The sequence below is a fragment of the Zonotrichia albicollis genome, chromosome 3 (genome assembly GCF_047830755.1).
Source record: "Zonotrichia albicollis isolate bZonAlb1 chromosome 3, bZonAlb1.hap1, whole genome shotgun sequence".
NCBI lineage: Eukaryota > Metazoa > Chordata > Aves > Passeriformes > Passerellidae > Zonotrichia > Zonotrichia albicollis.
The window spans coordinates 80,644,796-80,659,532 of record NC_133821.1 but is presented as its reverse complement, the minus strand read 5'-3'; the positions used below and the strand labels follow the sequence as shown (position 1 = coordinate 80,659,532).

Sequence of the window (14,737 nt, the reverse complement as noted above, 5' to 3'; positions counted from 1 at the left end):
GGTAGGGCAGTAAGGTGTTGTGTGGGGCTCCAAGCAGGTTTGGAAAGTGGATTTGTACCAAGTGGCTGTGTAGGGAGTTTGGCCCTGGGGCAACCAGACAGGTGGGCTCCTTGGGGGCTCCCACCTTGCCTGCAGCACAGTTTGGGGGAAAAGAGGGGGAAGGAGCCAGGGACCAGCAAAGGACCTGGGGGTGCTGGTTGACAGTGGCTCATCATGAGCCAGTGTGTGCCCAGGTGGCCAAGAAGGACACTGGCATGCTGGCCTGTATCTGGCCAGCAGCACCGGAGTAGGGATTGTCTCCCTGTACTCAGCACTGGCAATGCTGTGCCTGATCCTGGGTTTGGTTCTGTACTTCTCACTATATGAAGGACATTGAGGGGCTGGAGTGAGTCCAGAGAAGGGCAGTGAAGCTGGTGATGGGCCTGGAGCACAAGTCCTGTGAAGAGCAGCTGAGGGAGCTGGGGGTGTTTAGCCTGGAGAAAAGGAGGCTCAGGGGTGACCTTAATGCTCTCTATGACTCCCTGAAAGATGATTTTAGCCAGGTGAGAATTGGCCTCTTCTCCCAGGCAGCCAGTGACAGGGTGAGAAGACACAGCCTCAAGCTTTGCCACGAGAGGTTTAGGTTGGACATGATGAAGAATTTCTCCACATGGTGATTAGACAGTGAAATGTGCTGCCCGGGGAGTGGTGGAGTCACCGTCCCTGGAGGTTTTTGAGAAAGACTGGACGTGGCACTTAGTGCCATGGTCTAGTCGACATTGTGGTGTTAGGTCATAGGTTGGACTCGATGATCTCAGAGGGTTTTTCCAATCTAATCGACCCTGTGATTCCGTGACCCAACGGGAGCGGCTCGCCCAGCACCGGCCGCGCACGGGCTCCCCCACAGCCCCGCGGGACTCCATTTCCCAGCGCGCCCCGCGCCCCGGCCGCAGCCGCCGCGCCAGGAAGATGGCGGCTCTTGTGTCGCCCTTGGCTACTGCGCGCTGCCTGCTGCGGGCTCTGGGCTGCCGCGGCCGCCTGCTCCCGCCGCACAGAGGTCAGTGCCGCCGCCGCGCCTCTCCGGGGCTCACCAGGCCCGGGCGGGCGGCAGGCTGCCGGGGCACCGCGCAGGAAGGGCACCGAGGAGCGGTCGCAGGAGCCGGTGCGTGCCTTCCCTCCCCGTCGTGCCGCGGGTCTGTCCCCGGCGGAGGGGAGGTGGGTGGCGGTGCCGGGCGGGCCACACGGCAACCGCCGGGACACGCTCTGCCATGACCTGCCGGTGTCCTCGCATTCCCGGCGGGGGCTTGTCCGCCACACCGCCCCGGAGGGACCTGCCTGCCGGGGTGGCACCGAGAGTCGGCCCCGGGCACCGGGTGGCCCGCGAAGGGGGCCCGTGGCTTCCCGAGCTGGTGATGCCGCTTTTCCCCTGGCAGACAGGGCCTCGGTGCGCTGCCCGGTGAATGCCTTGCGGCTGCACCGGGGCTCGGCGAGTGCGCCCTGGCTGCCAGCGCTTGGACCGGGCCTGGGGAGTCTCGGGGACTGTTCTCCCTCAAGGACCCTCCGGGGTATAACGAACGACTGCAGTGCTTTCACAGCCTTGCTCTGAAAGCCTCTTGAGTACAAAATTTTATGGAGTTCTGTTAACTTGAGGCGTAGGTTAGGAGCAGAGATCGTTTTTCCTCAGTGAGAGCTCTTCATCCTCTGCCAGTCTGGCCAAGGTGTGAGAATTCAGCTGGTGACTGGTGGGTCCCAGGATTGATAAATGTCCACATCCACACATTATGTTGTGATTGTAAAATATTTATACATCCTAAGAAAAATAGACAAGCATTGCTGGTAGTACTGTAGTTGCGTGTGTTTTATTTTATATTGGTCTAACACTTGGACTCTATGGGGGTGTTTTTTTTATAAACAACATATTAGCATTTAGAAAAAGTTATCTGAGCAAATTTAGAGGCTTCAGGCAGTTTGTCAGTTTCTGTAAGCCAGTTTGTCAGTTTCTGTATCAAAGAAAAGGTAGTAGTCCTTGCATATGTTGTTTGAGGACATCAGACTGCAGGGATGGGCTGCCATCATGGAATTGATTTACAATCTTGGTTTTATGATCTGGTTTATAGTCTTTTCTTTGTTTTTGTGATTTGCTTTCCACAGTTGCGTACCTTTTTCTTCATTAAGTAAAGACATGACAAATATTTGTAAAGTCCCAGTTTCACTGGTATGCTTCTCTTGTCTCCCCCTACTTTCTGTCAGTCAGGTTGTGAAATGAGGTGTGCATGGAAAAAATACAAGTTATCTAGCAGAATGATGTATCAGGCATGCATGCAAAAACTAGAATTCTAGTTCCAACTCATGTTTCTCTAGATGATTAAATACTGTGTCATATGCTGCCTGAATGAATGGCCTTCAGTGATTCATCTGAGGTCATATAATGGGACAAAAATGCAAATCCTTGTCCTTGTGTCTTAGTTGCAAGCTGTCTCTTCTGGTTTGAACCACTAATTTCAGCATGTGGGGGGCTTTTATGAATTTTACATGATATTGGCCTAACATCTTCAATTCATGCAGATAATTTAGTGTGTATGCCCAAACCGCCCCCCCCCCCCATATGGTTGGTTGGATTTTGATTTTTTAATCTTTCTGTTAAGCACTGGAAAGTAAATAATTTTTTCAGACCACCTCCTCTTGCATTCTTGTAATTAATCATAGTGCAATATTTTGAAAGGAGCATTTGTGTATTGTAGGACTATAAATGTATTTTTAGCTTTATACCTAGCACATGATCTCTTTCCCAAGAAGCTTACATGACAAGTCTTTGTTCTTCTGCAGGTTTATTCATGAGCTTAACCTTAGCACACATTTAATTTATCCAAATCCTTGTACATCATGGGGCAATTTACCTGTTTGAGACTGATTCTGCAAAACTTGCATATATATTTAATAAAAGATGAGACAAGAGAACATTATTATTGCTTACAGATACTAACATGAAAAAAAATTATTTCTGATATTTTGCTACCTTTGCTCCTATTTTCAGAGAGGAAAATAACCTTTGGAGCTGCAAGACTGTACCATTGCCCTTCCTCATCACTGTGGTGTCATCTAAGAAGGAAACATTTTACAGCAGTTCTATTACTGGCTTAATCTTGAGTTTAGGTCTCTGATACCACCATCTGCCTGTTGATGAAAGTGCCCTCTGACTCCCAAGTCCTCTTTTTCTGTCATGGCAGCTGTGTTTCATAGGCAGTTTTAACAGCTTTACACTAAGAGCTTCAAGGTTTGAAGCAGTTTGGCTTCATTGTGACCCAAACTGATATTCTGAACTTCAGCTTGGATTATTGAATGCATGACAGTTTTTAAAAGTTGGTTTCTATGACTTTTTTCCCCCTCTCTCCACACAAATTCCGGGGTTTGTGATAAGCTCTCGAGGCAGATTGTGCTGGCAGAGCAGTAATGAAGCAGATGTGATCCTTGTACCTTGCATTAACACTGATTTAGTAGAAGCTATTCCAGCTTCTTGATGGTGACTGATAGCAAAGGTGGCACTTGTGTGATTTTGGGGTACTGAATTTTGGTGCATTTGTAACCTACATGAGTTTGGTTTAGATGCAGTTCTCACAACTCTTTGCAGTTCTGCATTTCTTTGCAGTTGGAAATGTTCTCTATTTTTAAGACAAACAGTAATTAACAGCAAAGAAGGAAGAGGGAAGTGTTAATTCTCTACCTTGGTTACCCTTCTGTGCTCTCAACCTCTTGGCTGCTGTCAGGATCAGTTTTGGTATGCCACAACTCAACTTCCATTTCAGTTTGTCTTCTTGCATAAATAACTCTAGTGCCTGCCTCAGAAGTGACTGTTGCTTTCATAAGCTGTGTCACTGAAACTCATATCCCATTTTCTGTATCATCTCAGACATCAGTTCTAAGTAGCAGTAGAAAAACTCAACAACACACTGATCAGTTTTCCAATTTGCTGCTTTGTTCCTGGTCAGAAAGTCCCTGGAGTTAAGAACACTTTTTATAATTTCATGTAGGTATTAATTATCTTTGCAGTGATAAATTAATGTCAGTTTACCAAATATGACTTAAGTCCCCTACTTGAAAAAAATTTTCTTGTAATTCCACATTGGCATTTTAAAAAATAAGTTTTATTTGCCTTGGTGAGCTTTTCCCCTCCAATTTCTATCTTGTTTTGGGTATGTCATGGTAGGTTTTCACTGCAGTTGTGTCTGTGATCCTTGTATGAGCAAGCAGAAAGGCACAGGCAAAGACCTAATTACATGGTATGAAATCAAGTGAGATTATACTGACATACTTATGTTTTGGGAACAGGAATTTAGGAAAAAAGTTGCAGCTTGATGTCAAATCTAAAGAAGCAGGGAACATCAGTTTAAATGTGGTAACATCCTACAATGTCATGCATCCTAAAGGTGGGAAAGGTAGGTTATGGATAACCATGTCTGATGTTACACTGTTCTGTGTAAAACTGTGTGAACAGTGAATTGATGTTGTGCTTTCCTGTAGTTGAATCCAAAGCACTGCATAGGTGTGGAGGGCGCTTTTCCTGTGTGACACTTGAAGACTTCAGAAGGGAAAATCATAAATAGTTGAGTTGAAGTTTCTGTAATACAAAGTTTAGATAATGAAATAGTAAGGAATAAATGAAAACCCCTATTTTGCAGTGTGGAGAAGAGGGCTTTAGGACTACAGTTAGTACACTGAATCATAGGTGACTCCTATAATTGAGTGATAGATTTTGCAATCTGTTCCACAAAATGCAGGTTAGAATGGAAGGTGCACATTTTTTTCCATCTCTAAGAATACTGTATCACTTGTACAGCTACCTTCTGTTGACTTAGGTCTAAAACCCGACATGCTCCTCAGTAACATCTGCCTTTTTTTTGCAGCTACAGGTGTGAGTTTATCACTTAACCAGTTACTGGGTGTCTCCTGGTAGTGCACTATAGTGTTCTCCCGTGATATATAAATCCCAGTGTTCAATATTATATTATGAGAGCAGTGAGTGATTGTGCCAGGACACCCTCTATGGCCATTTGGGCAGAGTCTCCACCTCTGTCACATGTTAATGACAGAGTAGTTTCTCCCACTCCCAGGATGGTTAGCTGTGAGAACATGTAATCTGAGACCAACCCCATGCTTCTGAGCAGTCCTGCTGCTGATGTGCTTTGTCCATGGCCAGGAAGGCCATGAGCCACAAACACTTTCTTACCCCTAAATCAGCTTATTTTTTATTTTTCTTTGATTCTGTGGTGAGCAGTAAGAACTTCAGAATGTATAGGTATAAGGGGGCTTGCTGGAGCTCTTGGGGCCGTCAACTTCTGTGTATTGCAAAGGCACAGATAGTTCAGAGGTATGGATCACGGGACTGACGTGGACTTTTTTTGGGAGTGGAATAGTAGAAAACATGATAAAAAAGTTTTGAGAGATCATCTGAGCAACCTTGTCTGCTGGAATGTGTCCCTGCCCATGGCAAGAATATTGGATCTAGATGATACTTCAGCTCCCTTCCAACCCAAGCCATTCTATAATTGTGTGATCTTTCCTTTTCCCCTTCCTTCAGAGGCAGGTCAGGTTTTGCTGACCTGTTCCTGACAGATTTTCCTCAAACTTATTTTTGAAATTCACCCCAAATCTTTGGAAGTTTTACAGCTTCTGGACTGTTAATCTATGTCACTACCTTAATTACAGTTATTAAGTTATCTGTATAAATACCATATCCTTCCATTTTCTCAGTACACTGTATGTATTTGGAGACAGCTATAGGTTTTTCTTCTCTACAGGTTTTACTCACACTTTTGCAATAACAAACTTTGAACTCACCTTTCTTTATGTGATCTCTTTGGATAGGGATGAACTAATTACTCTTAATTCAAAGCAACAGCTCAGTTCCTCCAGGAACAAGAGAATTTGGTACAGTTATTGGCTGCAGATATAAACAGTGACTTTTTAGGAGAAATTGTTACTTGCAATAAGTAATCAATTTGATCTACTAGTTCAGTTTTATTGTTTTCTAATATTCCATCTTTCTTATAGCTGTTTAAAACTCTTTTCCTGCCTTTTATGGCATCTTTGTGGATTCTGACTCATATTTTAAAAAACAAACCAAAAAAAAATCCATTTACTCTGTCATTTGGTTCATACTTCTCGTAACATATGTGAAAATTGAAAAGTATCTTCTATGGCGGACTGTACCAGCCTTGAATAGAACAGGGTGTTTTTTTTCTCTGTGTGTATCTATATTGGAGGCCTTGTGTTTATTTTATTTTAGTTTATTTTTTCCTCTAATAGTGTTATGATATTGTCTCACTGGCATTTTGTGATCCAGTGTAGCTGTTGGATCCTTTTTTACAGGTCTTGTCTCTTTAGCTGGTAATTCCCCATCTCCTGAGTTAGTTATTTCCTCTAAATAACATGCTTTGTCCCTGCTGAATTACATCCTAGTTTATTAGATTATTTGTCCAGTTTGTCAGAATTTACTTGCCTTGCAGAGTGTCTTCACCCCTCTCCTGATTTTCTGGTTTGTTCCCAGTCTGTCTACCTAATTTTTCCATATATGGCATGAATGGGAATCCGGGGTTGCACCAAGATGAGATCCTGAGCCCTCTATGAAACTCTACTGCAGATATACACCTGGTTTAAGTGTAGTAATTATTTATTACATATCCTTTTCCCAGCTGTTTTGTACCTGCTTAAAAGTACTTTCACTTGCAACTTTCTTTCCTGCTTTATAGATGGTAATGCTATGGGACAAAAGTGTTACTGCTGTTAACATGCTATTCCTTTACCCATTAATAAATAATATTTTTCTTTATTATACTTAACCTGTTAAATGACACTGGAAGCAAAGAAGATATTTAACAACTTTCCAGTGCATGCCATTGTTTCTGATATTAATGACTTGGCAAGCCTCCTTTGTAATCTTATGCATTGTTTCTTTCCCTAGTTATGTCTTGTTTTATGTCTAGCAATCTTGATTTTTTTTTTTTTTTTATGTCTTGTTTCTTGACAGTATTCCTACCTAGACTTGTCCTTGTCTCTCCTAGACTTGTCCCTTTCTCTTTTAGGCAGAAGATAATGGCAGCAGATCAGGCTGTGGCATTGCAGGGCTTCACAGCTACTGCCTCGCTTAGTGTGGTGTTTGACAGGGTGTTTCAAATTCCTTGCAGAACTCCTGGTTTGGTCTCTTGTTTGTTGACTTTTAAATATTTTCTGAAGTTTTTCCTGAAAGATTATCTATTTAAAGAAATGCACTTTGGAAATGTAAATGGTTTTACCCCAATTTGGAAAAAAAAAAGGATCAAAACTGCCCTTGCAACAGCTCAGCCAAATCGTACTCTGTAGATGGACTTCCTAGAATGTGTGCTTGTTAATAAAGTAAAGGAATTGTAAACATACATTAAAGTTAGAAATTGAGTTAATGAAAAATGAAGGGGTAATCAGTGGTTATATAGGTAAGTCATTGTCATATATATATGTCTTTGTGTAAACTGTTAGGAATATGTGTTGTTTATAAGGAGATTCTTTTAAGAACTTCTCTATTAATTGGCTACTTTTACTTTAACAGCTTACACAGCTCAGGCAGATGAGAAGACAGGCCCTGCTACTGCTACAGATGTTCATGCCAGAGCCTTACAGGTTTGCAATGGACCTTTAGAACATTATGACTTTTTGATTAAGCATCAAGAGCTGAAGAATGACGAGCAACAAAGAAAAGTAGTGGAGCGCCTGCAGAAATTGCATGAGAGCCTTAAAGGCTACAGCATTGATTCGAAAAATGTTTTTTCTCAGGTGAGGTTTATATTGATAAAAATATTTTTTGCATTTATATTTCCTCCTAAGAATGTGCTTAAAATGCATAAATTTCTGTCAAGAGCACAAATCTTATTTTTGCAAATACATCTTTCCAGATAGATGATTCTTCATGTCTCAATATGTCTTCTTTCTTTTTTGGTTTGTAAAATCCAGTGGCACTCTAGAAGTAGCCAAATTAGATACTATTGAAATAATTCTGTAAGAAAATCTAATGTGGCTTTAGTTATGTCCACTGCCTACTTTTCCAAAAACATCATTTGGCTCTAGGAGAGAGGGGCCTAAACAAGGTTTTAATTCTCAAGCACTGGTATTATACTTATGTGTTTGGATTAGATAAACTGAACACTGATGTTTTGTGTTCTAACAGATATTCCACAAATAATTCCACATTATAATATGTATCAGACATGACTTTTAAAAACAATTCTTCTCCATGTCGCTAGTTTCCAGGTGAGGTAAGGAAAGAAGGCTTTGGTACAATCTGCACCCTTGTGTTTTTGGGGGCATCACAGTTTCTTTTCAAAAGATTTACAAAAGTTTAAACGTATCCCTGCTGCACATTGCCTTAACAATTACAGTGCTGTTAGCCAGCTGTTGCATCTCTGTAACTTTTCCCTGAAACTCTCGACACAATGTTTTCTAGACTCTCTTTGACAGTATTTTCCACATCTTTTGTTGTCATTATTCTTAGATTGCTGCTCTGGTGGCCTTGCACCTGCAAGTATTGATAGCACTGGTATGGCACATTCTCATGGGAAGCAACTAGAACTGATGTGGGAATTCCCTCTTCAGCTTTCCTTGCCTCTTGTTTTGTTTATATCCCTGAGTTTATATCCCAGAAAACCAAATGTTGCACCCAGAAAAGCAGATAGGACATTTAATTTGTTGCTAAATATTGGGCATAGATGTGCACAAAAGTTGAATGCCCAGTGAATGTGCTTCATTTGCACCTGATTAACATATTTCAGTCAGCACAGTTGTAAGCTGTGGTAGGATGAAACAACAAGAGTGGGGTGTTTGACTAAGTCTGATAATAAAAGTGTAGTGCTGGGGGAAAAGCATGGCAAAATATACATTGCTGTCTCACCTGCACTTTCCCAGCCTGGAGAGACCTCCTTGTCCCTGGGAGGAGGGAGTCTGTCAGCATTTTCCCCAGCTAGACTCTGAGTTTTTCTTTTGATTTCACTCTTTTCTTGCATCACTTAAAGGTTTGCGGTTTTTTTCATCACAAGTAACTTTAACATTTATGGTCAATAAATGTCTTAATAATAAACATTATGGTCAAAAATGTCTTTTGCAGTCCTTGCTAACAAATCTCCATGTCAGCCTTTTTAAGCATTCATTGCACCACACTCCTCATCTCATGAGCATAAATTTAAATATGCTACTCTAAACTTGTTACCTAACCATACCAGATTTTTCTCTTACCTGGCACAAATACTGTCATGTTTGCAGATTGTAAGGCAAGACTAAATGATGCAGCACGAGATAAGGGGAGCCAAAGCCTGAGAAAAAAAATGTTATGATGAAGGCATTGCCTTTACTGCCAAACCTGAGGGATCAGTAGGCTAGAATATTTTGATCTTTTCTGGCAAGAAGTTGTGGACATTTGGATATAAAGTTCTAAAAGCACTGCCCTGGAGAATAATTTTGAGAGCTGACTTGTGTTAACTGGAGTGCCCCAAATCATTGTTAGTTGTTAGAGCAGGTGTCATGGCTTTGTAGATCAAGCATTCTGTGGGTTTGTTATTTACTGATTCTTTGATTGGGAAGTGTGAATAGCGAAGAAAGCCTGGATTGCAGAGAACAAACTATCAGCCTTTCTCTATTTAGGAAATATGATGCTGCTATGTTCCTATGTAACAGAGCTAATTGCAGCAAAGCCAGACTGACACTTTCTTACTTAAATGGCATTTTTTACTTGAGAATATGTTTTTCACCAATTTCTTTAAAGCATTCCACTTCTGCATTTAACATTGCTCTAATTTTAAACCAACTTTTGAAAATTGTTTTAAGCCTCATTGATGAACTAATGAGTCAGTGAGAAGCAGCTGAAGAACTACTTGCTACAGGGATAAGTATTACTGCAGTTTGAGTTTTTTTTCCTAGAGTTTGATATTTCTATAGAAATCTTAAGATTGGTAACAGGTTGAGCCACTATAGTGCCATGCCATACGTCAAAACCCCAGAAAAGGAGAGCAGTGACTTCTGCATGAACCTGTCAATGTCTGCTAGCTTGTGTAGTTAAATTGAAATCATGATTCAGGGAGAAGTCATCACAACAGCTTTGTTCCTCTTCTGCTATATTTGAGAAAGCAATTTGCCAGTTCAAACAGAGCTCCTTATGAGATAAAATGAAGCCAAAGAGATGATAGTTTAAATTCTAGCGCAGGCCAGGTTTTGCTTCAGCAAAGTTGTAATCAACATCTTAATGAAGGTTTCCCCAGATAAGTCATAAATGTGACTAGGTAGTTGTAAAATCATATGCTTATCATATGCTTGTGTCTCTTGAGGGGTTTCCTAAGTAAGCAATATATACTTGGTTTTTTGCTATGGACTTTCAGTGTAGTGATGCTGCTGCAGACTTGGTTCAGTTAGAGCAAAGGCTTTTCATGCCAAGAAGAGCTGGTGCTGAGTACTGCTGTCTGGTGTTGGCCTGGTTGAGTAGGATTTGTGTAGGTTTATGGGTGGAATTCATTCTGACCAGTTGAAGGCTTCTCCAGGAAATACTAATGATACAGGTAAATCCTGAATTTGTGACTAGCTTGTTGGCAGTCTCCTGTCATGGAGGCCAGGTACTTTGTCACTGTGCATACTGTCATGTTTGTGTAATAAAACCATTGGATTTCTTTTCTGTTTTGTACTTGGTGAGTTTTAATAGATGTAAAGGAAACAAATGGATGTATTTTAAACTACTTTAGGATATATTTTGAAAAAATGAAATAATTTACCGGTTCTACTTAGTATTTTGTAAGTTCACTTCTTGCTTTTTCAAGAGGTTTCTAGAATCTTGATTAGCCGACTTTTAGTATGAAATCTCTTGTTCTGAGAAGAAATTAATCTACTGGCAGCTTTTTTAAAAAAATAGTGGTGCTTGGCATTTCAAGTGTGCTCATTTTTCTGGCTCTGTTATTGAAGGGAATGTGGTTGAGAGGTTGTGGTGAAGAAAACAGGGAGGTGGAAGAGAAACCTCTCTCTACCAGCCTCTTCTATAGTCTGATATTCCTTATTTTATTGCTTGATTTCTTCTGTGATAGAATTGCAGAAGCCTCTTCCAAAACAGCAGAAACTATTCCAGAAATAGAAACTTCTTGCACTTCTGAACTGTTACAAGAGTGGTCTGCTTTGGTTTTAGCTTGGTTCTTCTTTTGTCACTTTTTCTCTAAATAGTTTTATTCACTAAACTGTGGTAAAAGCAGGATTGGGGAGCATATATTTATATCAGATACAATAGAGGCCTTTCAGGTTTTTTTTTACCCAGAACACTTCTGTTACCTCACAGGCCAAACCTTTTTGAAATGAGTAGTCTGGGGCACACAGACACACCAGGCGCCATTTTCTTCATGGTAATAAACTCTATTTTGTTATGATATAGGTTTTTTGGAACATCAGCTTAGAATGAATCTCAGGGGAAAAAAACAATTAGTCTTGCTGCCAACCAAGTAGGCTTCTGTTTTTTAAAATTACTCCTCAAATTTGAACAAGGACTTTGATCTTCAACTTGGTGAAAGCATGGCCTTGTGTGTTGAGATATTTTGAGATCCTCTGAATTGAAGTTCAAGGCTGTAAGAGTTTGCATAGACATTTCAGATCTCCAGCTTTTCAAAATAATACCAATTGGGACATCTTAAGAGTTGTTGAGTTGCTGTACTAATGACTTGAAATAAGCTCAATTATAAGTGAGGTCATGTTTTGAAAAGAGGTATGAACAATAGTAAACACCATTCAAGACCTTGAAAATGTCTTCATCTACAACAACAGCCAAAAGAGAGTTTTGAAAGAGTGGGAGAAAGAGACAGTTTTGTTAGGATTTAAATAAAAATCTGCTGTTGGGAAACTTGTCTTGAATTTTGCATATTTTAATTAACCATCTTAGTATTGACATGCACTTGCACTTACAAGTATTTCCAATCAGGGTGTAAATATTGCCAGGAAATGAATTGCTTTCTTCTGGTGTCTGAGCAGGGGAGAATGTGGGAAGACATTGCGTGTTACTAAAGATATTCTCTGCTGCAAACTCAAATTTTGTGTATCACTTAATATCTTTCAAGTATGTATTAAATACTTAAATCTTACCACTGTTGTCAAAGAAAACATATTGTCAACAAATTTAATGTTGTTATGCTGAAACTCCAAATGTACCTCAGGATAATATGGAAATGAGCAAGGAGAAATCATTAATTTAGTTTGTCTTCCTACATTTCCTACTTTTCTCCCTTTCCTGCCTGAAATAAAGTGGAATGTCCTTATTTTAGGGTGACTTGATGATCTTCTGCCTTAGATCTCCTCCCTCCTTCCTGCAGAATGTATGTTTGCATAGAACCAAGATCAGTGTTCTGCTTTCTTTGCCCCCACATACTATTGACTGGCTGCTTGCTGTGATTTAAATTGTATCAAATGTTGATGGGATTTTATCAGCAATCCTGGTGGAGGTTTCCCTTTTTCTTAGACAGCTTCCAGGCTTCAGAAGATGCATTAGAATAACTAAAACAAAAAGAAAAAAAAATCCATTTTATGGTCATGCAAAATAGCTTCAGGCTGGTAGGGATATCTGAGTTGTCAGTATTAAACAAAAATCTACTGATAAAGTTTTACTTTTTGGAAATAAAATGTATGTTAAGGAAATAGGACAAACCAGAACAACCAAAGAATATAAAAACAAATTATTAGAGTTATGTAATATCTGACCGGAATGAGGAAGTCATTATCCTAAAGCTGTCAATAGTGTGATGTTTAGAATTATATGTAAAATATTTTCTACAAACTTCTTTAATTGCTGAAACAGGAAAAACAGTTTTCTGCCATTTGATTTGTTTTTAGAGATGATCAGCAAATATACTTGGCTCTGCCACAGTATCCATGCTTTTTAGCAGATAGCAGATATTGCTCAAAAATTGCTGCCTTCAAAGGGAAACGATTTTAAATTTTTAAACCAACTTTTATGGAGGCCAAGCCATTATTTTTGTTTCCTTTAGTCAAAATAAAAGTTCCTTTTTCTATAACATGTTATCTGGAAATAAGTGTGCCTAAAAAGACAAATATTAAAGTAGTTAAGTTAAATTAATAAAAGCTTTGCAATGAAAATACTGATATAAAATGTAGGCATTTTTATTTGTTCTGGTTGTATAACCTTTGCAAAAACAGGTGAAGCTGTACTCTACACATAGATTTGTTTTTCTGGCTTTGTGCTGCTTCTTGTGAAACTGCAAATCACATTAATACAGCCTTTCTGTGTAATAATTTGAATATTATAGTCCATTGATTGTTGGTAATCTAAAACTAAATCCAAAGAAATTCTTTTGAAAATGTCTCATTTGGATTTTTGTCTGTTTCTTTTCTCCTGTAACTTTGAGCATCAGTGGTTTTATTGCACACAAGCTCTTTAAAAAGTACACACTGAGAAATATTCAACAATTAAAATTGTCTTACAATGCTTTCAAAGTACTAGCAAATAGCTGCAGCCTTGTCAATTAATGGAATAGTTTCCAAACATCTGAAACCCTTTCCAGCCACAGATTGATGATACAAATTTTTGATTACCCTATTAATAGAGATCCAAATTAAATCTAAAAGAGGCTCTTGTGTAAGAGCCATGCTTGCATATTTTCTGAGTGAGCTGGTACTATAAACCCGAGATATTACCCTTCTGCTTTTTGGTCATGCATTTTCTTTTATATTTAATTAGTGTTTTGTACTGACTCCTCTATTTCTTTACCACAGCACTGTATTTTCAAAAAGTGCTTTAGATTCAAGTTGTTTAGCAATTACCCAGCTCCAAATGAGACCACAGGGTTGCAATTTTAATTTTCTTCTGTGTTGGCTCAGCCCATAGAGCTCTGAAAGTGGAGCGCTTTAAAATAAGCAAATACTCTTCTGCAGTGTGTTTTGTGGATGTCTATTCAGGTTCATGGATTTGATTGAATTTTGGTAAGATTTCCAATGTTTTAGAAACTGTTTCTTTTTTGAATTATACTTGGAAGTGGCTGCGCATAGTACTGGGGGAAAGGGAAAGAGGACTATTTCAAATTGAAAGTCTTAGCATTTCTGGAAGTTTTTGCATAAAAAATATATACTTGAGTAAAATAGATATCAAGTGTCATAACATATGTCCTGAAAAATATGAAGAGATTTAAAATTTTTAAGCAATATTCATTCCAGATGAAAGTAACTCACTTGAAAAAAAGGTTAATAAAAGGCATACTTTGAAAGTATATTTTTATATGTTTATATATTTATGCATATAAGGACATCTATATGCATGTGCATATAGATACATATTTTTACTGTGACTCTATTGATTTTAATCATGTTTAAACCAGAGATAGTTTTGGGTTTAATATTCAAAGCTGAGAGAATAGTATGTGCAATGCTCATGGGCTTTGCAGCACTGATTTTCTGAGTCCTAATACTTTATCTCTTTAGCAGATCTGCTCTTATAGCTATTTAGTGCATATATCTATGCATAGTACCATACTACTTAACTTTATATCCTGTTTTTCTAAGACTATTTGCTCAAATGGCTTAATGAGGCAAAGGATTTGTTTTGATGAAGATGGATTTGGAAACATTGAATCATTTTATGTGTTCTGATAAAAACGCACATGTGCTAGGGCTGGGAATGGGAATATTTTTGCAGTGATCTGAAAAAACTCCAAATCCCAAGCCCTACATGTGTGTTTTGCTTCTTATGTAGAATTTGCACAATGATAAC

General features: G+C 39.4%; 1 protein-coding gene across 2 annotated transcripts in view; it reads left to right on the top strand.

The window, feature by feature from the left end:
- Positions 1 to 896: 896 nt before the first annotated feature.
- The window catches only part of AFG1L (AFG1 like ATPase), a 64,566-nt gene continuing 50,725 nt past the window's right edge, over positions 897 to 14,737 (top strand). Inside the window, exons 1-2 of one of the 2 annotated variants that reach the window (XM_074537991.1) lie at positions 897 to 1,036; positions 7,559 to 7,782. In XM_074537991.1, the coding sequence (XP_074394092.1) occupies positions 949 to 1,036; positions 7,559 to 7,782 (312 nt within the window). In that variant the 5' untranslated portion in view covers positions 897 to 948. Of the gene's footprint in view, positions 1,142 to 7,558; positions 7,783 to 14,737 lie in introns of both variants that reach the window. The other variant, XM_074537990.1, reaches the window with a different exon arrangement.